Genomic DNA, 26,367 nt, shown 5'->3' with positions numbered 1-26,367 from the left:
GGGATGAGACACTAAAGTAATATGGATCAGGGTATCTTTTTCCTTGGACCCAAATTACCAGAAATTGCCTTTTTAAGCATGTGCCTAAGTATTTCACTGTACCACTCTCCTAAAATCATGTTGCAAATATCAGAGCTCATAATTTATTGGTTTATTTTATACCATTTATTTCTTTGGTATTTTTCTCATGAAAACCTTATTTGCATTCTTCCTCTCTCTTTGTCTCCTCTTCTGAGAGAAGGAGAGGGAGGAAGGGATGGAGGGAAAGAGGATGAGGGAGGGCGAGAGAATGAGAAGGAACAAAGGAAGAATAAAAGGAAAATAGGTAGATAGGTAAATGGTAGGAGGTGAGAGGTGAGTACATAGATTGTAGATATGATGGTTTTAAAATAAGTCCGTAAATTCTTCTATAGTTCTTTTTTCAAGTGATGGAGTCTAATTTTCTCCCTTTTAGAGTGGATTGTAGTTAATGGCTCACTTCTGGCAAAGAGAACAGAGCTGAAATGACAATGTGCTAGTTTTGAGACTAGGTGATAAGGGCACTGAGACTTCCCTCCTCACTTTCTCTGTCTTGGATGTGTCACTGTGGGAGAGGGTGGGGAGTGAGCTGCCATGTCCTAAGGGTACCCAAGCAGCCTGTGGTGGGGCTGATGTAGCCAGAAACAGATTTCCTGTTGCCAGCCCCATGACTAAGCTGTCTTGGAAATGAATCATCCAGGTAACATCCCTGCTGCAACCATATGAAAAACCCTGGCTCAAACCACCCACCTAAGCCATTTCTGATTTCTTGATTCCATAAACTGTTAGATAAATATTTGTTGTTTTAAGTTATTATGTTTGGGATAATAATGATTTGCATCAATAGATACTATAATAAATTGGAGATAAATAGATGGATGATACATCAGAGAGAAGTAGAAATTTAGAAAGATATGTTATTACAGATTTATGTTTATAAATTCATAAATATATGCAATAACAGAGCTACAGCTACCATTTTTTTATAAATTAGTTTCACCTGCAAATTTTTTTGTGTGTAATAGCCAATTTCACAGAAATCTGCAAACTTAGCCTTTTTCTCACCTATTTCATATTTACTACATTTTCTGGATATTCACAATAACAACAATGACTTAAAGGAAACAAAATGAATCAGTGAAAGGCTTCCTTACTCACTTGGTTCAAATTTTTAAAATTTAAAAATGAATATTTTTTTTAACTTTTGGTAAATAGCTGGTGTTGATCAATATTTCCAGCACTTTATTAATTTATACATTTAGTGACACTATCATTATCTTAACTCATTTGAGCCACTTTAGCTTATCTGCCTAAAGTTAGCATTTCTGTGATTGAATTGTCTAATACCTCTATTTTATTTTCCCCAGTACATTCAAACTCGCTACAATATTTATCACCACCACTGATTTAGACATCAAACACGGGCATTCAAAATTTACAGAATGGAAAGCTGTAAGTCATGACCTCCATCACTTTTTGGAGAACAATGAATGTAAACCTTATTTGTAGATGGGGAGATTCAGAATTCTAAGGCCCCATAACTAGTATGTAACCAGTATGTGAATTATGGGCCCTCTTTTCATTGCCCTGTCTCTACAGCAGAGTTTAATGTGTTAAAGAACATTAATTAAACAGAGAGATTGTGGTTGTTTGATTCTTAAAGACAAGAAGAAAAATTCAGAATGAATCTTTGAATTCGATTTAAAAGTTTAAATCTATTTTATTTTGGAAAATTTGCGTTTCACTGTGTCTTTGATGAATGAAAATCTATCTAGGTATTCCTAAAATAATTACTGTGAGAGTGAAATATAACTACCCTGTAATTTATGATGAATTATTTTTTATCCCCTGAGGAACTCTGTGTTGAATGAAATGAGTCACCATATAATCATATTGTTTATTTTAACCAATGCTTGTAGATTCATCTTGCCATGTAATTACAGTATTAAAGTATAAAGTAGGACAAATGCACATTCATTCTTATTCACACCTGCTTTTCTTCGATCATCCTGTTCGATGTGATTAACTCAGAGGAGAACTTTTTCTACTAATGCTCATTACTGTACAGAGGCTTTCTTTCTTCCTTTCATTTTTAAGAACATGAGTTTAAACTGACTTTAAAGTTCTAAGGTTGGGGGAAAGAATAGACAGAGGGGTGACAGAAGGCAGGGGAAGTATGCATGAGCATGCGTGTATGTGTGTGTTTGTGTGTGTGTGTGTGAGAGAGAGAGAGAGAGAGATCCTTGAGATAAAGACCAAAGACCGTATTATCTCCATGTAGAGTATTGACTCTCCAGGAGCTAGACTCTAACTTGCTGATACAGTTACTTAGTTCTTCCCTGATCCTTGACTCCTACCTCTCATAGAACAGCAGTCTTTTTTAGACAGCATAGTTGTTCTAACTCCAAATGATGATCTCTAAATCCCTTTGCTTTGCTTTCTGTCCATTTAACTAGTTGTCATTATCCTTTCATGACTTAAAGATGTCATTAAACAATTGAGTAACTTTCCTTTTTCCCTTTATAATCTTTTAGTGCTCTTCTTCTAATGTTCTTTGACTCATAAGACAAACCATCATGCCTAAGAGTTCTTGCTTTCTTATGAAAGTCCACTAAGCGGGCGCCTGGGTGGCTCAGTTGGTTAAGCGACTGCCTTTGGCTCAGGTCATGATCCTGGAGTCCCTGGATCGAGTCCCACGTCGGGCTCCCTGCTCGGCAGGGAGTCTGCTTCTCCCTCTGACCCTCCCCCCTCTCATGTGCTCCCTCTCGTTCTCTCTCTCTCAAATAAATAAATAAAATCTTTAAAAAAAAAAAAAGTCCACTAAGATTTTCAGCTTTCTTCATGTACCAAAATGCTTTGCTCTCAAATTAAAAACATAAGATTTTGATTAAAACTTTCAGGTACTAAAAAAAAAAAAGAAAATCCAAGTGTTCATTGGGTTGATTGACTCTGTGAGTTAAAAAAATATCTTGAAAGTCAGATAATGCTAATTTCCGAGAAAGCCTTTATTTCTCCTGATCTTCCAGCTCCTTTTATCTTTTCCAATAATGTGGTAAAGAACAGTAATAATAATAATGATAATAAGAGTAATAACAATAAATCAAATTAATAAAGTAATGTTACCTAGGAGGTAAATCAAAAAGAATGTAGATTTTTTTCCTGCATCTGAACCAATTATTCAATAGCCCTGTACGCCAACATTTTCTACGTGGGATTCCTCAAGAGAGTTAAGTTTTATAGAAAGTGATTTGACTAATTCTTTCAAGCATGGTATATTGCCAATATGATTATTGATGCATTTGAAAGGAGTTAATAGGTTGCATACAATGCCTTGGGCACTGGAGTTTAATTCTCCTGTAGAACTGTGGTTCAGAAGAGCTGTTCCACTCCCAAGGTACCAAAAAATTATCTGCCTGCCCCACCTCCCTGCTTATTTGGTCAACCAGGGAAAGTAATTAGAGTCCTCCTTAGGGCCTCCATCTTCAGTTATATTATAAACATATTCTCACATTTCTGAAATTTGGTTTGTGTTGTATAGCCAATGTGTACATTCACTAGAGTAGTATTTCCTTTGTTTCCTGATACACTTTTTCTAAGATGTTGACCTGCCTTACAATAAATGTCTTATTAGGGTCAAGAAAATTGAATACCTTCTTTTGCACCCCATTGGCATCCCCTTACAAATTTATTTTTCCTCTCTCAATCCTTTGGGACTAAAATAGAATGTACCTGCAACAAACAATATTTTTCTCTAAATAAAATATTATAACACTTGTTAAAATTTAAATTGGATGAAATATTTGTAATTGAATTGTTCCTTCTGTTAAATTCTTTAAATCTATGTTTTTTTCTACTGCATGGATTATAGAATGAAATGACATTAGATTTAACACAACCAAATATATTTAATGATTATAAGAGTAACGGATTAATATTGCATGGTTTTCCACCAAGTGTACCATGCCTGTCTGTGGTGTAGCATTTGAATGATTTCAAGAACCAGTGCCCTAAGGCCTTTTTTTTGTGTGCTGGTTGATAATGTGCTGTAATAGGTTCAGATAGACTAATTTGTGCCTAAGTGATAGCTAATATATCTTCCTCCCAAATAGTATTTAACTTGATTAAAATGGACAGGTCAACATAAGGCATTTCAAGGGGGAATTTCAAGCACCATTGAAAGCTAATTGGGCAAGACAAAGCTTATAACAAAGTATACTTGGAGTCGCCAAAACTCTAAATGGATGCTAGGAAAAATTGTATTTGCATTAAATTTTACACAAGCACTTTGGTCCTGTTCAGTGCATGCTGTCAAGGGAGCTGCTTACTTTACCTAGAAATTTAACTTTCATTACTGATTAGCAAACTGGAAAAAATTCCAATTGACTTATATAATGTGACCACATGTGCTGCATGTTTCAAAATTTGCATTTGATGGAGAGTGATTTAAAAAAAATTAAGAATTATGATCAGTCTTTTTCTAACATTTTTCCAAAAAGGGAAAAAGAAATTAAGGAGGGCACAAGGTGTGATGAGCACTGGGTGTTATATGCAACTGACGAATTGTTGAACACTACATCTGAAACAAATGATGAACTATGTGTTGGCTAATTAAATTTAAATTTAAAAAAAGAAATAAGCAAACATATCGAGATATGCAGTACATGGGTCAACAAGTTCAATGTTTATACAGACCCTGGCAGCTAACTGCATTAGTGAAGAGAGGAAATGCAGAGACTCCCACAGACCTGAGCATGAGTGATCTCCCAGAAGACATTCAAATTGGTTTTTTTTAAGATTTTTTAAATTTATTTGAGACAGAGAGAGAGAGCACGTGAGAGAAAATGAGAGAGAGAGAGAGTGCATGCACAAGCCGGGGGAGGGGGAGGGGCAGAGGGAAGGGGAGAAGCAGACTTCCTGCTGAGCATGGAGCCCGAGATGGTACTCAAACCCAGGACCCCAGAATCATGACCTGAGCCAAAGGCAGATACTTAACCGACTGAGCCACCTAGGTGCCCTTCAAATTCACTTTTAAAACAATATTTTGGGCCAAACAAGACATTTCTACTGGCCATCTTATATCCACAAACTGTAAGTCTGTAACACTTGAGAGAAAATTTCAACTCCAAACTTTCTTTTAATTTATGAATATGTTATTAAATATATTAAATTTCATCCAATGTAATTGTAAGGATTATTTTATAAGATATAAAAGTAACTATTTAACAAATTCCCTTTCTGGTCTGGTTATATTTTATTCACAAAAAATTTTTGATCATAGATTTTTCTCTACAGCTAATCTAATATTACATGATTATAATTGCTTATTGTTTATTAGATAATATGTCCTTCACTAGGGCAGAACTAGATTAAACTAAGTGCATGATTCTTTTTAACACCTGACTTGCCTATTCTCTCTTATGGAGAAAGAATTAATGCAGTGTTTTGTTTTGTTTTGTTTTTGATATGTCATTAAAAAAAGCTAACTGCTCTTTCTCTTTCTCTAACATTCATTAACTAGAATTATTCTTAACAGATAACTTTATCTAAGATTAAATCCGACTATCTTTGCTTTATAAGCCATCCAAGAATGTTCTTTACAGAAAAAATAAATTGGATTATGGAAGATACCGAAATACAAGTTGCGCAAGAAAATCTTTCAAAAATTAAATCAAAATAAAACAAAATAAGAGTGATGCAAATACAACAGTTTTATGGCCCAAGTACTCATGCTATTTTTTTTAAAGATTGTATTTATTTATTTGACAGAGAGAGAGACACAGCAAGAGAGGGAACACAAGCAGGGAGTGGGAGAGGGGGAAACAGGCTTCCTGTTGAGCAGGGAGCCCAACGTGGGGCTCGAACCCAGGACCCTGGGATCATGACCTGACCTGAAGGCAGACGCCCAACAACTGAGCCACTCAGGCACCCCGTATTCATGCTATTTTATATCAAACAATTAAACAAATAAAAATATTCCCATACCTATGCTCTCTTATTGTGTGTTTAAACACGAGAAACTACACTGCATAAAATAGGAGCCAGAATCAATTATAAAGTGAAAATGAAATCATCTTTTGTCTGTCTTCCAAAACTTCTTTTTTCTTTCTTCTCTCCTTCCCACTCATCCTCTCTTCACTTCCTTCCTTCTCAGTCCTTGCAAGGACATCATTTTCTTACCTCTCAGCCAGGTCCAAGACTTCCATTTAAGTTCTAGCATATACTGATGTGCAGCCTATTTTTGTGGTGTTAGAAGCATCACCACCATCTGGCTCTAAATTGTCAGGTCTACCAAAATCACTGGAAAATGGCTTTTTTCCCCCCTTCCTTATGTTCTTGATCATCTTCTTTCCATGTTCTAGGGGTATTTTTCTTTCTGTCCAATTCCGATTGTTGAATAAGTAGGTCTTTGGACTGCTTCTTCTAAAGTCCATCCACAACTGTCAGTATTAATGTTGCCTTCTTTTTGCTGTCACACTTTGCTTATGCAAATTTCCCACATTCCTTCTTGAATATTAATATGGTTGGGTTTGGCTCGTGTTTCCCACTAAATTAAACTGACGATGATCTCATCATCTTTTCCCCTCTTTAAATGTTAGTTTTTGTTAACAAAGAGAATATCCAGAAACACTGAGTACTAAAGAATCTGTTCATGGTGTTGTTTTGCAGAAATTCCTAATGGAATGTGAATGTTTCATTCTCTGATGTGTCCTTCATGTATTAATGATGAAGTTAATGAACTGATGCAATTACTTAATTTCAAATGTAGCTGATTTATTTTTAGAATCCCAACAGTACCTAGAACCATTCCTCCTTTATATGGTAAATCCTTAATAAATACTATTTAACTGAATCTTCCTAAAATCAACCAGTCTTTAGAAAATTGTTGAGTTCTTATATTATACAATTATTAAAACTAAATTACTTATACTTTCAAACTTAGAGATATCAGGAAACAGCTTAGACACTGGGGTTCTAGGGCCTAGTAGGCAACTGGCCAAGATTTCTGAAACAGGGTTGCTAGTGATTATGAGCTCAGGCTTTGGCATCAGAACTAGTGAGATATGTTAACTCTCATCTGAGGAGACTAGAAATTTTGAAACGCAGAGGAATTATAAAATCCAAGACCTTTACTGAATTCCCAAATAAAAGAATGAAAATGTAGAATGTTAAAAAAAAGAATAGTCAAACCAAAACCATTGATCAGAAGCAAATACCAAAACAAGAAGTCGACTGCAGGAATCCAAAAACCAAGATAGTCCAAATTTTAATTTCATTATATTTGTTTTGTTTGTCTTTCTTATTTTCCTTAGCTGTGTGTCAAACAGTGCATTAAGCTTGTCACATTATTATTCATTTTAATTCTTAGAAATACTCTATGAATTCAGTGGTATTCATCTGCCACTTTGCAGATGAATAATGTGAAACTAGGAGACATCAAGAAGACTAACTGACACTTCACAGCTATTGGATGGCAAGGCCAGGATCTCTTAATCAAGTCTGATGCCAAAACCCAAGTCCTAATCACTCATAACACTTCTTTAGAAACTTGACTGATAGCCTGTAATCAAAACTGTTATTTGTGGCTTGGATTTTATTTGCTAGATGAGTCATGTTTGTGAATGATCAGAAAATGGCATATTGGTCATTTGGCATTCCCTCTTGCCAAGGTTTCCACTTCTGGAACATCTTTTGGAAAGATGATGGGTTTAAAGGCTAGACCATAACCAGTCATCTGGCCTATAATCTTCTTCTTATGCAAGTTACTGAAGTTGAGCCAATTCTACTATACAATATGCTTCACTTCTTCAGTTGCTGAAGTCTAGGTTTGGAGTAAACGGTTACTTTAAAAGGATACTTCTAAGGTAGGATAAAGATACATGAAGTATGTGTGGGGTGTTGGAATGATAGAACCCCTTCAGTGATTTCACAAGACTCAGGGCGGTAGGTCCTCCATTTGTGGCAAGGTTGGTTTTGTATAGCTGTTGTGAAAACAGACATTATTCCCAATGTGTATATCCTCAATCTATTCATTGTTGATGGTTAGCATATGTATTAGGGTTTTTTACAATTCTTTTTTTTTTTTTTTTGCATCACAGGAGTTTGGTTCCAAGTGAAATCTTGGGTAGAATAAACCCCCAAGCTATCAAAATGATATTGACAACACAGCTAGGATGCAGCGGAAGTGTTGGTATCCTGAAGTCTTTTGAAGGTTGGGGTCATAATATCTCTCTATGCTTTTTGGGACTGGTCACGGCCCTTGACACTAGAATCATGTTTTCCTGTACTGCAGAGAGCTATAGCTTATCAGTAGCTTCCAGACTTCCCTGGGAGGTGTGCCTTATTTATTGAAGAGACTGGAGTGGTTTTTGTGTCTCACTTTGTTAAAGATTTTCCCTCCCAAGATCTAGGGCTGGCCATTTTAATCAAGCAGGGCTTCACCATGCTATGAACCCTCTATGCTGTCTCTGCTTACTTCAGCATCCCTGGCACCATGGCCAGCAGGAAGTAATCTGCTGCTAGTATTATACACTGTCCTTCAGCTGATGGTGTTTTAGCTTATGTGGTAGACTGCCTTTCCAAGTATTTGACTAAAAACACTTTATCAAAGTATTCTGAAGAATGCTCCATGTTTTCTTTTTCCATAGCATGGATTATTTCCATAATTAGTTTTTTTTTTTTTTCCATAGCACCACTTATTTCTCATGTTTGTCTGTCTCCCATCTGCTAGAATGTAAACTTCATGAGGGTAGAGATCTCAGCCTGTTTTCTTCACTGGTGTAACGTGACTGTCTAGAATAGTACCTGGCATGTAGTAGATTCCCTGTAAATAGTTGCTGACTGATTGTGGCCCAACGTATTTGGCATAGACAGAGCTATGCCCCACCTACTCCAGGCTACGGTGATTAGGCCTAAGAGCCTCTGGGTGCCAGACTCTTTCAGTAAGTGCCATCTTCACCCAGAATATAGTTTCATTGAAAAGTTAGCCCTCAGATATGGTCCCTGGTTGTGACTGACCCTAGATGAGGAAGTACTGAGGTAACTGCCTTTTTAATACAGGTAGACAGCCCCACCTAAGTCCATGTTTGAAGATGAATTTTTTATAAAATAGGGTAGACTGGGTTAAGATATGTTTTAATCTGGGCTGCTATAACAAATTACCATAGACTGGGTGGCATAAACAGCATACATTTATTCTTCACAGTTTCAGAGGCTGAAAGGCTGAAAACAGGATGCCAGCCCAGTCAAGCCCGGTGAGGGCCCTCTCCCAAGCTGCACACTGCCTACTTCTTGTTGTCTCTTCACAAGGTAGAGAGAGAATGAAAAAGCTCTCTGGAGACCCTTTTATAAGGCTACTAATCCCATCATGAGGGCTCCACTCACATTATCTAATTATTTCCTGGAGACATCACTTCATACTACCATCACATTGGGGTCAACATATAAATTTTAGGGGAACACATACATTCATTCCCCTCCAGGGCAGGCCAGGATGGAGGCAGAAATAATATTTTCAGTTATTAGAATACTATAGATGTTACTGGGGATCCAACTAGTCCCTTTCCTTGCATATAGAGGTCAATTATTTTAGCTGGATTGTGTAAAATTGAGTGGTGGACTGCTTATATCTTCTTGCATACACAAGGGCTATTGGATGCCCTTGATTGTTGGAGAGTCTCCCACACTTAGAGACTGAAATAGAGTCCCTCCCCTCTCTACTTGTTGATGACCTAAAATTCAACCTCTATACAATCACGTGCATTTCTAAAGGAATGCCATGTTTCCAAATGCAGAGAACAGAGGCTCACACAAGTCCAATCTAAAGAAAAAGTTACAATATATTTCAAGTACATTATAGTTCCTCAGCCTAGAGATTTAAGTACTGACCCGTTAATGAACCTCCAGAAGAAGTCAGTTCTGTGTCTTGGACATACCTGTGATCCCCATCTAGAGGAGATCCTATATACCTCAGAAGTCCAGCTTCATGAAACGTTACAGAAAAAGTGTCATGACCTTGAGCAGTGTATGCTCAGTAGCACTAGAAAAGCAGTAGTCCTCTGTTCTTTACCAGGAGTGTCTTTGAAGATGTCATTGTTTTTCCCTCCTTTGACTTTTCTGCATTGGACCTGCAATCATTCATCTTTTTAATCAAGCTGCGAGTATAGAATAGAACTCTGCAGTTATTTAGTATGTCCTAGAGTCATTATCATAGGTTTTCTGTATGTAGGAGGAGAATTTCACCCTGTTCCAGTTTTTCAGATAAATAAGATAAAAAAGAAACTGCCTGGGACTCTATTTCAGTCTCTAAGTGTGGGAGACTCTCCAACAAACTCTCTTTGGCTTGTAAAATTAAGTGATGGATTGAGTTAGAATACAACCAATTTCTCCACAGGTTAGGAGCAAAGAGTTGTCACTGGAGTAATCACAGAATTGACAGCCAAGCACTCCCTTCTGTCTCTTAAGTGGAGAGTCAGGTAAACTCTATATAATCTTATCCCCCATTCTGTATGAGAGACAGAAAATTCAGGAACATTTGAAGCTGGATAAAATGTCCTATGAAATCTTTGTGGCTGTAATTAGAGCAGGTTGTCATCTGAGACTGTAAAGGCTCAAGAAATCTAACAATGTCTATTAAAGTTTCACCAGACCAAATGGTACAACAAATAAAATCAAGAATCCAGGAACCAGAGATGGAAGGGAAAGAACATGTAACTGCTGATTTTTCTGAGCCAGCTACACTCATGCATATATAGTGGGGAGGGGGAACCTACTTATGTAAATGTTCAGTGGTTGGGGGGATTCATAGACACACGCGTTATTCTATTGTTCTTGGGTCAGCTGCATGTTTTGTGTTCTGGTCAGTTTCCTGACCCCTTGGACTGACTGAAGTTTAAAAGCACAACTATAAGGCAGAGTCACATTAATTTAATTAATATAGAAAAAGTAGTCAAAGTTGAACATTATTTATTAGTTATAAAATATGTAGTTTTACTGTTAATATTCTATTTTAAAGTATACATATTCAAAATGTACTAGTAATTATATGTATTCAATATGTACTCTTTCTTTACTTCTGTTAAGGTTCTAAGCTAGGTCACAAAATATTAAAGTATAAAATACTTTTATCATCCCCCATACTCAGTACTCAGTTGCATGAGATGTAGTTGGTTTGAATGAAAAAAAAAAAATAATGAATAGGTGAGGGTGTTATTTTGGGTTTGAAACCTATCATAGAACTCACTGATGCAGTAATAATCATCTTTTTTTGCAATCAACAAATCAATCAGTCAAATAATGTATATTCAAATTTGTTTCTTTCATTATTTATCTGGTATTAAAATAAAAAGGTCTGATTCTAGAAAATCTTTTAAAAATATAAGTTAAAATAAGTACCCTCTCTTTCCGGGGGTTGGGAGTGGGGAATAGATTTGCACCCTTTTATTTGGCAAATTTAGATTTAAACGTGTTGATTTTTTTTTTTTTAATATCCAACTGGTGTGTACATTCATCCTTTAAGAAATGAAATAGATGCCTGCAATGTTCCAGGGCATTAAATAAATTTAGTATGGCATTGTCTTTTCTCAGCAAAAATTCGATTTTGAGATATGGCCGTATAAAAAAATAATTATCCCTCAAATGTGGTAGGTTAGACAGAGTGGTATGTTGAAGGAGGGATAGACACAGAGAGAGAAAGAGGCAGACAACCTAATTCTGGTAGGTGAAAGAAAAAGGAAGAAATAAGGGGTTTGCCATGTAAAGAGGAGGACTGCATGAAACGAGGTCTGAGGAGACTTCTGTGTATAAATAGCAACTCCCAGGGGTTCAGTTGGAGGAGTCATACTTACATGTGACAGAATTTGAAACATATGACATCCTTAAATATTTATTACTATACTAGTTTGGCAGAAATTAATCACTTTGATACTCTTATAATTTCTCTTAGCATTGATTTAGGAATTTGGTTACTTCAGGTGTATTTATTACATTATAATAAGCTTTATAATAACCGTAGTCCATAATTTCCTGCAAATGGTGACTGAGACAGTAGCTTTTTTTGTTCATAGGAATAAAACTTCATATTTTGCACTACATTTTCTACCCCTCACAAGGGTAATGAGTATCATGGAAATGAGCACCGGAAATTTTTGTATTATTTGTGCATGTGTCAGCAAATTCTACAGCCTGTTATAGAAAATCCTTCCCAAGGGAAAAAATCTTTAGCACCTCAGTCAGCCTTATTGAATGCAGGCCTCTCTGATCTGAATGTTTGTGTCCCTCCAAAACTAGCATGGTGACATCCTAATGCCCAAGATGATGATGTTAGAAAATAGGGCCTTTAGGAGGTGATACGGTTATGAGGGTACAGCCCTCATGATGGGATTAGTACCCTTATAAAAGGGACCCCAACGAGCTCTCATTCTCTTTCCATCATGTGAAAACACAAGAAGCAGGCATTCTGCACCCCTGGGAGAAGGCCTTCGCCAGAACAGGACCATGCTGGTACCATGATCTTGGACTTCCAACCTTCAGAACTGAGAAATAAATGTTTGTTGTTTGTAAGCCACTCAGTTTATGCTATTTGGTTACAGCAGCCCAAGTGGATTGAGATAGAAATGAACACATTTTGCTTAAATACATTCTAATTAAGTTTGGATTGAGTAAACAATTTCTCAGTTTATTTGGAATGAAAAACTACAAATACAGTTTTGAATGGCAGTCTTTGTGGTGTGCAAACATGGAGCAGTTGTCTTATGTAGAAGGAACAAAGGTACTGAATTTGTCCTTGTGAGCACCTTTAGAGCTAAAGAAGAGGTATTACAATAATAGCAGTTAACATTAATTTAGTATTTGCTTTGTATCAGATACTTTGTATCAGACCAAAGACAGAATCTTGGTTTATTCCAGTTTATACAGTTAATTCAGTATCTTTGAGGTAAACTCTGAATCTTTAATACCACCTTCCTCAGAGAGTAGCATCAGTGTGTCTGGTGTGGAGGGGAAAACTTTCCCTTCCTTTTTTTTTTTTTTTTTTTTTTTTTTTTTTGAGAGAGAGTGGGTAGAGGGGTAAAGGTAGAGGGTGAGAGAGAATCTTAATCAGGCTTCACAACTAGCACGTGAGCCTGACGCGGGGCTCGATCTCATGACCCTGAGATCATGACCTGAGCCGAAATCAAGAGTGGGACGCTCAACTGACTGAGCCCCCAGGTGCCCTGAGGGGGAACCTTCCTATGTAAACTTGTAGCCACTGGCGGGACTCTCAGATACAAGCTCTTACTGTGGTCCTTGCTTCAGCTGAGGTGTTTGTGTTGTTCTGTTTTGTGTCCAGCTCTGCTAGGGTTCCTGATCCCTTGAACTGGTGTCTTAGAGAAATCGCTGGTGAATGTGTGGTTTGTACTTATGACTTGGTCAGGGACCAGGGATTCTCTCACGCTGACATCTCAGAGGTCACCTACATTTTCTGTCCTGTCCCCGGCAGGTGGGCCTCGCAGGTGCCTCACGGCCAGTCACTCACCTCACACCAGGGAACCCCGATAGCAAGCCTCATGACTGGCGCTGCTTTCTGCTACGTGACACTTGTGTGGGATTGGGGACATTACATCTTCCCACAGCACACAGGAGTCCAGAACACACAACAGTACTAACCCTTACTCTCTTTTTCCTCGTTGTGCTGCCCTGAGTTGTTCTCTGTTGCCACGGGTTGTTGCAGTCACCATTTATGGAGTTCCTGCTGTGTACACACAGAGCCTGTTCACACATAGAGCCACAAAAAATTGGGAGGTCCCATTTCTCTGATCCCAGCCTTCCTGTCAACCTGTGGACACCCTCACATTCTGTTATCCCGAAGTAGGAAGCCATGCCGTAGAAGAATGGGTCCTGGCAACCCCATATTTTACATCTCTTTTCTGACTCAGTTCCCTGGGAGAAGGGGGTGGGCTATCCGCTCTCTTTCCATCTGGAAGGGATTATCCCCAAGTTAATGTTTCCTCCCTTCTGAGGAGGTAACCAGTCTGTTCTTTCACTCGAAGTCTTCAACAAAACAGCACCAAGTATTTTGGAAATCTAAAGTTATTTCAGGCCAGGGATCCAATTCTGCTTTGTCCTGGGGCCTGCTGAAACAGATAAACCTTCTGGACTCATTTCCTCATCTGGAACCTGAGATCACTAGACCAGAGATCCTGTAGGTACCTTCAGACAATCATAATCTAAGACTGAGATGTTTAAAATGCTTTTATAAAAAAACACAAAGGGTTTCTCTATATTTAACCATCCAAACTAATTTGCTTTTTTAAAATTTCTCTGGTTTTCTCCATGTCTCTATGAATACATTTGAATAAATCATTTGTAAAATATGTTTTCTTTTTGTAATACTGAATATTATATGCCCCTGGTCATAATATAAAGTTATTGATTTGGAGGCCTAAGAAACAGAATTGTTGTTGACTTCTTAAAACATATAAATTGTTTATTTCATGAAACTATAAACTTTTCAGCTTAGTGAAATATTTTTCTTGTAGTTATATAACAGCAAACTTTATATATGTGCTCAGGCGAATCTACTCAGTGATCCCATACATGGTTATAGAATGAGCGACTCAATGAGTAAATAATTGCATATATCTTTGAATTATAAGTGTCAATTTTATTCTAATAAGGGTAATTAGTTACCCTGTGCAATTGAAAACCTTTAAAAATACTATGACTCATGCCTTATAATATTCTTTCAAAACTGTTTATTTTAAGGAGTGTATTCCTATGGAAATATTTTGGATTCTGGGACATAATGTACTCATGTTATAGTAATTTTATGATTTGCACTGAGCAAAGGAAATTAGTCCAGTCTTACATTAACGATGGCGTCTTTCATTCGTCCCTTTTAATAGTGCTTCTAATTTAAAACATTTTTGTTCCTAAAGCTTTCCTTCCTTTTTTCACACTATTTCATACTAGAATTTGCAATATCCTGACAGTTTCACATTTTCTGACAATGTATATCAAGGCACTGTGAGTGTTGACTAGCCAGCACTATGATTCGACTTAGGCAAGGAAGGCAGGTGAACACTGGCATGGTTGGGCTATGACAGATGTTTGATCTCTGATTTGTCAGCCTTATGAATAAGGCTTAAGCTAACCTTAATCTGGAAAGTCCACACACTTGGAGAGACAAACCACTTACATAGGCATCCAGACACTCAGGAATGAGGCCCTATGCAAAGACTCTTCTTAATTTACTACCGCATAGTATTGCAGTGATTCAAAATTTTACACAATGTTCTATGCTGGTTTCACCAAGGCAGCTAATAACTTACATGTCTAAGTGGTGTCTGTTGAAATAAACTTGGATTGGATGTAGAACTTGGACTTAGCTGCCACTTCAGGATATTTTAGTTTTAATTAAATGTCACAATCAAAATAACTGATGAGTGAGCTGTGCTTGGTCTGGTAAAGAGACTCCGGGCTTACCTACCACGTAAGCACAGATTGCTTCACTCATCACTCAGCTGACATTTTCCAGACTAACTGGCATGAAGGGATATTTTTTACTTTTATTTACATTAAGTGATTTAAGAAAAAGGATTTATTTTAAAATATAGTACAGATGGTCTTATTTGTTTCTATGTTTTTTTTTTTTTTAAGATTTATTTATTTATTTGACAGAGAGAGACACAGCAAGAGAGGGAACACAAGCAGGGGGAGTGGGAGAGGGAGAAGCAGGCCTCCCACCGAGCAGGGAGCCCAATGCGGGGCTCGATCCCAGGACCCTGGGACCATGACCTGAGCCGAAAGCAGACGCTTAACGACTGAGCCACCCAGGCGCCCCTCCATGTTTATTAATATTAAAGTATTGTTTTACTTTTATTAGTAAACTATTTTGCTGAGTATGCTATGCGTTGAAGTTTATTTAAATTTGAAATTTCAAAAAATAAATAAATAGACAAATTTGGAGTTTCAACTTCTATATCTCATTCTAAACTTATTCCATGTTATTTAATTTCAGACAGTGTATTTTGGGTAAAAAATCATTTTGTCTATTTTTACAACAAAAATATATTTGAATCTGCATGAACTTCATTTCACAAACATTTCCTCTTTGCTATGATTTATTCGTAATCTCTTGGTAAGCCCAGATTTTTAAATGCTTGACATACGGGAGAATCTCAATACATAAGTGATTGATTTTTGCTCAGTGCTGTGGTTCCATGATGTATGAGAGTGTAATGATCATAAAAGATATTGCCTCAACATGATGGTCTTCCCAAGCTCATCATCTCTTGACGTTTCTTTACAGACCTTCTCACTTTCCCTTGTACTTCTTCCTTTCTTTTTATCTTTATTTGCCCTTTCTTTTCCTTCACGTGTTCTCTTTTGAACATCAGTTACTTCTTGAGTACCAGTCATTTGGATGACATTTTTGTACACTTCAATTCACAAGTAAAATGCATGTTTGGATTGAAACACAAGTACCCACAACTACTAGATAATCCATGACAGCAAAACAGTTTACTCAAAAGGCACTTAATATGTCACTAATTTAATTTATGCAAATGTTTATAAATTTAGCAAGACCTAGATTCTCAAAAATAGAATAGTCTACAGAGAATAAAAGTAGATTTAAAACTGCTTTTTATTCAATTTAGCCAACAGAAACACTCATGGAGAAATATGTATAAAAAATTTTCATTTGCAGGGCACTTGGGTGGCTCAGTCGGTTATGCATCTGCCTTCCGCTCAGGTCATGATCCCAGAGTCCTGGGAACGAGTCCTGCATTGGTCTCCCTGCTCCGCGGGGGGCCTGCTTCTCCCTCTGCCTCTGCCTGTCTCTCTGTCTCTCATGAATAAATTCATAAAATCTTTTAAAAAAAAGAAATACTCGGGGTGACTGGGTGGCTCAGTCGTTAAGCGTCTGCCTTCGGCTCAGGTCATGGTCCCGGGGTCCTGGGATCGAACCCCACATCGGGCTCCCCGCTCCGCGGGAAGCCTGCTTCTCCCTCTCCCACTCCCCCTGCTTGTGTTCCCTCTCTTGCTGTGTCTCTCTCTGTCAAATAAATAAATAAAATCTTAAAAAAAAAAAAAAAGAAATACTCACTTGTTTTTGTTTCATTTCCCATAGTATCACTTCATGTATGCACATTTTAAAGTTTTTATTTAAATTCAAATTAGTTAACACGTATTAGTTTCAGGAGTACAATATAGTGATTCAGCATTTCCATACGTCACCTGGTGCTCATCACAAATGCAGCCCTTAATCCCCATCACCTAATTCACCCATCCCCCACCCTCCTCTCCTCTGGTAACAATCAGTTTGTTCTCCATAGGTAAGAGTCTGTTTCTTAGTTTGCCTTTCGGTGAGTAAGATTCCTTGAGAGTTTCTATAATTACTAGGTAAGTGCCTTAGTTCTCCCAACTCCCTCAATGTGAAGGCCAAGGAATAAAAGTGCTTGCTTGAAAAATGTTACAAGTCATTGTACCAAGATAAATCAATGCCTTAAGTTCTCTCTGCATGTCTGTTGAATTTTAAGTAAATCCAACTCTGCTTTGTGTCAGGCATATAGTAGATTGATTAAGTTGTCAGTTTTTAAACCTCTGCAAGTGATAAACTGGCTGTTTTAAATGCCGTTGTTAAATGTTGTATCAAATTGCAACGGGCTCTTGGGCCCCTCATGGAACTTAGAAATGCCAGGGACTTCATTATATTTATATTCCTATAAATTAAGAAAGTCTCTTTTGAATATCTGCTATTTGATATGCATGCTTAATTATTAATTTAAGCTTTGTTATGATAGCAGTTACCTTTGTTAAAATGTTCCCTATGTTCTATTTTGAGACATAATTTTCATTTAGGAAACAAATTGCAGTTCCATATATTCCCTCCATTAGCTCTTCTCACGTTGGTGACCCTTGTTTCATTGAAATAGAAAACCTTAACATCTTTGACTTTCTCCCTTTTTCACCAATTTTCTAATTGATCACAGAGGTAACTCCTATTATGATCTTTATTGTTACATACATTCCTGTCTTTCCATATTCTTTGCCACTAGCCAACCCAGATACTCAACATAACATACTCTAAATAAAGTGCCTGTCCCCTTAATTCAGTTGTCAGTCATCCTATCCTCTGCCTAACCTTTACTAAATGCCAATTTTGTCATGTCAGTATCTATTTATAAATAATTAATGAAGGAAAATTTAAGGTTTGATATTTACCGTGGCTTTTGAGATCCTCCAGTGTCTTTTCAAAACTATTTATCCAATGATAATATATTATCAATATTATACATGAACTTAACCTCCTCTATATTGATCTCCTAGCTATTCTCTGAATGTTCCTTGAATACTTTTGCCTTATCTGGAATGTCCAGCAGCATATATATTCCTTACTTGGAATGTCTACCCTCTTTCTGTCTATTACAATATCTATCACATCTTTTTCAAATTTTATTGCCCTCTGTGCAGGCTTCCTGATTATAAATCTCATGATGGCCATAATTGATATATGCCATCTTGTTTTATCATTTATCATTTTATGTAGTGTTAGTCTTTCTAAATAAATTGTAATTCCTTTGACATTTGGAACTGTGGCTTATTATTTTTGTATACCATTGCATTTAAAAAAGTGATTTTAAATGCATATAGTTAATAAATACTGATTTTTGTTGACAATTTTTAATTTACCTAACTCTATTTTTAAGGTTGATATTGCATGGATTTCTTTGAGAATAATTTACAGAGGATATAGATTTACCATGGCTCCACTTCTTAGTCTATGGGTTAAAGCTTTTTCTTACTTTGAGAATCTATCATGATGGGGGTGCCTGGCTGGTTCAGTCAGAAGAGCATGTGACTCTTGATCTTGGGGTTGTGAGTTTGAACCCCACAAAGCTGGGGTGTAGAAATTACTTAAATAAAAAAAAATCTATTATGAAGGTACTGGCATTTTTTCAACTATTCAACCCTAATTCTAATACAAAAAGATAGTTTATTGATTGATTTATAAGGAATGTCATTATTTAATCAATAATGGCCCTTATAAGAAATGAATCTATGAAATATTATACCCTTCACGGTTTTCTTTAAAGTTATTATATCTATTCCAAATACATAAAAATGTAAAACATCAAAATGAGATTGTTCAGCATCAGTGAATGCCATTTTATTTTCAAATTCCAGTCCTAAATGGAAATTGTAATTAGAAATGCTTATTATTATTTTTTCTAAATGAAATAAAGGTCTCACATTACTATCCACTTTCATTTTTTTGTGTGTAACCAAAAATGGAGAGATTAACTAGGTGGTATCAAATGTATCAGGCCTGTCCACTTTTCTCTGAGCACAACTTTTGACACTACAAAACTTTAATTTTCTTCTGACATTTAGGTCCAAAATGAGACTGTTCGAGGTGGCTGTGGGTCAAGAATGATTACAAGAAACTTTGGATGTTAAATCACTAGAGCCATGATTAAGACATGACCTTAAATTTTAGTTCCCCAGGTTTTTCCTAATATGCACATGTTTTAATGTATCTGTAGAGGTCAATTAGAGCAAATCTAGCCTTTGGGAAATATGTATTTTCTTTATATACCTTAATACCTGAATTATAGCAATGTGTCAAGTCACCAAAATGTCCATGAAAAATATGGTCTTGATTAATGGGAGAATTGATAGTTTTTACTGAATGAAAAATTAACCAAGTATTTTAATACAAATTAACTAATTAATTTCAGGCTCAATTTCATTTTATTACAATGAATAGGTTATTTATTATAACCATCAGCAAATCAGTGTAAATTTATCCAGAACTATATTTAACATATGAAGTGCTTACATCCTTCAAGTTTTGTCTTTTTTTTTTTTTTAAAGATTTTATTTATTTATTTGAGAGAGAGAGACTGAGAGAGCATGGGAGGGGGGAGGGTCAGAGGGAGAAGCAGACTCCCTGCCGAGCAGGGAGCCCGATGCGGGACTCGATCCAGGGACTCCAGGATCATGACCTGAGCCGAAGGCAGTCGCTTAACCAACTGAGCCACCCAGGCGCCCAAGTTTTGTCTTTTCTATAAGAAAAGCAAATTTACTACAAAGACCAAAGATGGAAAGTATTTAAATAATAATTGACAGACATTTCTCAAACTGTCTGATATCCTTAAATTATTTTTAGGCAATGAAGTCATTCCACAATTTGATATTGTCAATAATGTCAGTGTTCTATCCATACTGTACAATAAGCTCTTGGTAAGTGTTTATGCATTGTTCTGCCATGTATTCATATTTTATCAGTTTAATTAAAGGAGAAACAGAAATGAGGTTGATGAGCCTTCACTTTTAGAAATTTACATTTAAATAGGTAGAGAAATTAATATAATTAGCTATTATGTAAGTTTCATTCGTTTAATGAAAACGCCTACTGATCAAAGATACTTATTTGTTGATACCATAGAGGAGGCTATTAAAGAATGTTTTGTAAAGTTATTGATATTTTACTCTTGCTTTGAAGATAGGCAGCCATGTGGACATGTGAGAAAGGGAGAGAAAAGCAGAGGAAATAGCTTGAGTGAATCCATGGGGGCAGAAAAGTAAAAGAGTCCATGAAAAAGGTCAGGGATGATTCATTGTGGTTGTCTGTAGCTGCAGAGCATTGGGAAAGAGTAATTGGAAATAAACTTGGAAAGGCAAGTTTTCTTTCAATTAAAATTTGTATAATAATTAACTAATTGGGCTAAGCAAATCCACTTTGAGGACTTTTGAAGCAGGCAGGTGAAATTAAACAGTTTTAGAAACTTATGCATGCAGAAGCCTGAGAAATACTTCATGGAAAGAGAGATTGAAGAGATAAAAGTCAGAAAAAGAAGTATAGAATCTGATATATCACTATCTCAGATTAAAATAAACATCTCACATTAAAATTAATGAGTACATGTATTAGGGGAAAAGTGTTGGAAATAAATAAGAATGCAAGCAAATGATATTTCAGAGGCTGTATCTCCAAGACTTGAAAATTGATTGATGATGCCCCAAAATGGACTATGAACAGCGAGCAACTTTTGGTGGAAGGGAAATTAATTTGGTTTGTACTCAGAAAGTTTGAAATTAAAATATGCTATCCAACTGAATTCTAGCTGAGGTTGGAAATCACAGGATTAGGTTTGGAAAAGCACATACTAAAGATCCAAAGAGAAAAGGAAATGGGGTAATATCTTAAAAGAGAAAGAAAAGGGAGGAAAGAAAGAAAAAGTGGAACAAAATGGCAATTCCCTATTTATTTCCAACCATATAATGTCTTTTCTGCCTCCTTCCCTTCTATCTGTTAGGTATGCCCATATCTTCCCCAATTTATAAAACCCCTGACCACATGCCCAGAATTGTGGATCCCCAAAACCTCAGCCATCTCTTCATATTCAAGCTTACTGTAGGAACAGTCTTAATTTCCTTAACTTATGCAATTTGCTTCTGTTGACCCCATCACACTTAAACTAAATGCACCTGAAGGTTTAGTTACTCTTCAAAAGGAAAAGTCCTCACTGGAACTGGCCTTGTTTATATCTTTTAGATAACTCTCTTGCCCCTTGGTTCTACTAGTTTTCTTCCTATTCTATCTAACTTCTGTGCTTTTCTTAACCTATTTCTCTCTGAAATATCAGACTGACTTGACCACTTGTTGACCCCTATAATGTGCCAAGCACTCTTTGAGAATTAAGGAATTATGAATAAAAATAGGGCCCAGACTGAGGGGAGAGAAGAAAACGATGTAAGCCAGCCTGTTTCCCAAAGAGGTATCCCGAAAAAGAAGGAATTTATTGTTTAATGATGGGGAGTACAAGGAAACGTATTTTAAAGAGCTTAAACATGTCCAACAAATCTTCCTTGATAAATATTTTCTTCTTTTCTCATGTTTTTGATTTTACATTTCATTTCTTTAAACGTTTTCAATATAGTTAAGTTACGTTCTGAGTCTAATTCCATTTTTTGAAATTTTGTGGGTCTGTTTATCGTTTTGGATGTTTTAGTTGACTCTTGCTCACAGTGCCTTATTTCACCATGGTTTTTTATGACAGAATATGAGTTTAGGTTGAAGAGAGCTTAATTTATAAACATATTGGGCAGTGTGGGCTAATGATATAGTTCCTCGGAAGGGGATTATGTTTGTCCACCACTTAGCTGTGAGCCCTACCTGGGGCACTGCTTTTTTGTTTAATTTCTCAGCTTGAGGTTCCCAAAGAACATGTGTTTATAATTAAATTCCCAAACCTGGGATATGACAGAGTGTGGTTAATCTATTTAAATAGAAACATTTCCCCCCTCCACAGGCCAGGAGAGTCAACTGTCTTTATCACTGCCCTTTTGTCAGTAGGCTGATTTATTCTATACCCTTCTCATACTAAGGGTGAATTTTATTCTGCTCCAGTGTTATCTGGTGTTCAATAGCACCCACTTTTATAGACAAGGTTTGACCCCATCTTTGTGCAGTCTATGCACCTTTTGCTTACTATAATCCACAGATTTCTGGTATCACTTTATACTTTGATTTTTAGATTTTTCTTCATTTTTCCCCCCCTTGATGCTCCATTAATTTTCTGAAAGCTCAGCTATACGTATCTGGAAGTAAGGGATGGAGGGATAGGTTTTGGAATGTGGTCACACTATCTTGTCTACCATATTATTAGAAATACAAGTCTTTCAATTTGTATTAAAATATAATTCTAATTATCTTCTAAAATTTTAGAATGTTCAGCTATTTTATTTCAAATTTGACAAACTCATTGACCATCTCCTCTATTTTATTACCATTGTCCTGGTTTCTTCACTTAATTTATTTATGTTGTCAAAATAATTCATTCACATTTCTTATACAATGTCTTTCTTCTCTTCATGGAAATATTTTAGTAGGTAATCAAAATGTAGTTTATGTTTTTATTGTTATGACAGTGTAGGATATACTCTTTCAAACAAGGCTCCAAATGTTGGGCAAACATTTTTTGTAGTTATTGCCCAATGTGGTAGCTAGCACATAGATAACCAAGAATGTAAATATGGAAGTGAGTATGAATTCACTCATTTACGTGGCAAACAAATTTCAACATGCTTTATTAAATAAGTCCTGTATTTGGTCTGGTTGTGAGTTGCATCCTAATGTAACAGACATAATGTTGTTAGATTGTATTTTATAATTAGAATGTATTTTATAAAACTTTCATTTCTTTTTACAGGTAATAAAAATTTACAGGAAAAATAATTGCTGTTTGGATCATGTAGTTAATAGATCATGTAATAAAATCTTAGAATTCATGTTGAAAGCCATACTTAATTATGATTTAAATATTTTTTTCAGCTCTTCTTCAAGTGACAATTTCACTTAGCAAAGTAGAGCTTAGTGTGGGCGAATCTAAATTCTTCACATGCACAGGTATGTATCTGTACAAGTATTTTCAGATGATAACTTGTTTTATGCTTTAATTATTTAATATTATATACTGGCAAAATTTAGATGATGAAAAACAATTCTCTGAAAATAAAACCTTATATTATCATTGGACTTTGAGGTTAATAACTATATTTTGCATGTTAAAAAGTATGAATTTTATTTCTGTTAATTTCAAGTTATTAATTTTGACTGTCAAACTAGCTTATTTATTTTGAAAATAACTTATTATCAAATGTAATGTATGCACAATAACTTAAATAAATTCAAATATTATTCCTGTATAAATAGTAATATTAGGATGAACATAAGTATTATAACTGAATTATCTTTGTAAATATGCAATGAATAAATTAGATACTGCTCACTGCACTGTAGTGACACCTGAATGAAAACTTTGGGACAAAGCAAATCAAATCCATCCTTATGAAAAGTGAATTTAAAAAAAGTAGAGATTTAATCAGCAAAACTTTTGCAAGAATTTTGTGACTATTAATCAAACTATCGTATATCATAATACCTGTGGGAAATTTTATGGACCTCATTTAGTTTAATCATGCACATGCAGTATTTTTTCAGAAGACATTTAAATACTTAAGCAACAAATTCTAATTCAGAGTACTGTAGAGCTCACAAATGCACATATTCGACTTCTATTTATATTCATCAAATTCATTTTTATGCATACAAGCCTTCATACCTAAAGTTTTAAATAATATTCATCTAGAGCCAAAATTGCTTTTTAGGGTATTTTAAAATTGTTGGTATTCCTGATTATGCTTAAGTAACACAAAACTGGATTAAAGTAGGCATTTCTGACATAAAATGCATTATACAAGTCTTGAGAATTACATGGCTTATTTAAATTATTACTAAAATTAATAAAAATATAAATAGTCATAACATTTATAAATCACATATACCATATTATAATACACATACTATAGATATTATGTATGTATAATATCACATTTTATGATAACTAATAGAAGCCATGATTCTTCGTATGTTTGCCTTCCTAAAGGTCTGAATTGATAGGTCTGTGGATACCTATTTTTGCATATTGACAAATAGAAAGGCAGAGAGCAAATGAGATACTGATTCAACATCATTTATTATGTCAGCAGAGCTTTGGCATAAGAATGTAGATCATTGTTTTTAAATCTCATCCGTATTTTATATACACAAATGCACACATGCACACACACAGCTCAATTGTGTCACATATTCACAGAACAATGAAGTAGTTTAAAAATGAATTTTGAAAATGAAATTGTTTTTCCTGCATTTGCATATCACAATGATTTAGGTTATATAAGTTATATAATATTATTACCTCTGTAATAGGTCAAATTAAGACATAATTTAAAATTTAAAAGACTGAATTAACATCATTTAGTGTACTAAGTTTTGCTGGTAAAATAAGGCAAAATAATGAAACATTTTCTTTTCCTTATATACAAGAGCCATACTGTTGTCATGTAAGTGGCCTTATATATATGAAATAGAGTAGTAAAACAAGATCTAAAAAAAGATGTGGGAAACCCCTGCAAATCAGAATGCTTTCATGTATTTTTCCTACTACAATGCTGACCAAATTGCTATGACTTTGAAGTTTCCTGATACACTAAAACATAGACATCTAAACTCAATAAAATAAATGTTTTAAATTTACACTATCAGGTGGTCAGACCCTCAGCTAATAAGAGTATGTCATAAATAGCAAATGAATTTGTATACCACATTTTTAAGAAAATAAAAATTTTACTGTTATTTATCAGTATCTCCAGTAGTCTAGTCTTAATAAAATAACATGGGAAGTTTCACTGGAAATCATTATTTATTAGAGATGTCATAAAAAGAGAATCATGACTGCTCTATGAAAATCCAGTATAAACTCTCCATGATAATGACATTTTATACCATATTATTAAGAAAAAAATGTCCAAAATATTTCACAGAATGTCCAATATAATTTACTGTATAAAATGAGTTTTGTACTGTTCAAATTTAAAGTGCTGCTCATTTAAATTATTCGTTTGTAACTTCTCTAGGGAGAGGAGAATCAAAGCAAATATGTCCTGCAAATGAGTCATCCCATAACCACTACGGTTTTATGGTTCTGTCCAGAAAGAACTGAAGATAACATAACTAAGATCCATTTAAGATTTAACTAAACTGTCTTTCATACTTTTTGCTCAAGCATGTCTAATTTGATATAGAAAGCACAATAATTTGTTTCTAAAACCCCTTCTTGAGGAAAAAATAAGAAGGAACGATGTCTTTCAAAGTGGTCCTGCAGATGTTAGTTAACTTTATGCATTTTCCCCTGATACTTTTGAGTTAATAGTATATACTGCTTCCACAAATTATCTCTCAAGTGATTAGGTGAAATACATCCTTTTGGTGAGTAAAAGCAAACATTGGAAGCTTCAGCTTTTACGAAGAGGATAATAACCTGGATTTTGAATTGAAAAAAATAAATGTTTACCCTGTAATGATTTGGTTGTAATTGCCTAGCAGTATAAGTATCATTTCAATGCATTCTAATTATCATATGATTAAATAGTTAACAGTTTTAGATTAAAATGATGAAACTATTCATTTCAGTTGAGAAAAGAGATTAGGGCTCCTTTTTAAAAAATAAATTAGCTTTATCTGTACAAGTTTAACAATTTAGGAAATTAATTCCAAATTCGGTATTATCAAAGCCAAAGTTTTATTTTGTATAAGATTTACATTGTTATAAGCTCTGCTTTATTGGAGAAAAAAGTCCTATCTCCTGACCCTGGCAAAGAGAATTGGGAACAGGTGAAATCATGTTAGTAATCATGTTTCTGTTCAGATACATCGATCACATTTAATTTATGTCTGACTCAGTGGCCAAGGCAGTTTCATAACTTAACTGTAGTAATAATTCATAGATTGCTATGGTAAAGTTT

At 35.4% G+C, this 26,367-nt stretch overlaps 1 protein-coding gene across 1 annotated transcript in view; it reads left to right on the top strand.

The window, feature by feature from the left end:
• The window catches only part of NCAM2 (neural cell adhesion molecule 2), a 528,788-nt gene that overhangs the window by 276,093 nt on the left and 226,328 nt on the right, over positions 1–26,367 (top strand). The window contains exon 2 of the mRNA XM_044913789.1: positions 23,336–23,410. Coding sequence (XP_044769724.1) covers positions 23,336–23,410 — 75 coding nt within the window. The remainder of the gene's footprint in view (positions 1–23,335; positions 23,411–26,367) is intronic.

Source organism: Neomonachus schauinslandi, chromosome 1 (assembly GCF_002201575.2).
Source record: "Neomonachus schauinslandi chromosome 1, ASM220157v2, whole genome shotgun sequence".
Lineage (NCBI taxonomy): Eukaryota > Metazoa > Chordata > Mammalia > Carnivora > Phocidae > Neomonachus > Neomonachus schauinslandi.
Note: the sequence above shows the minus strand (reverse complement) of the source record. Positions and strands in the feature narration are given on the sequence as shown.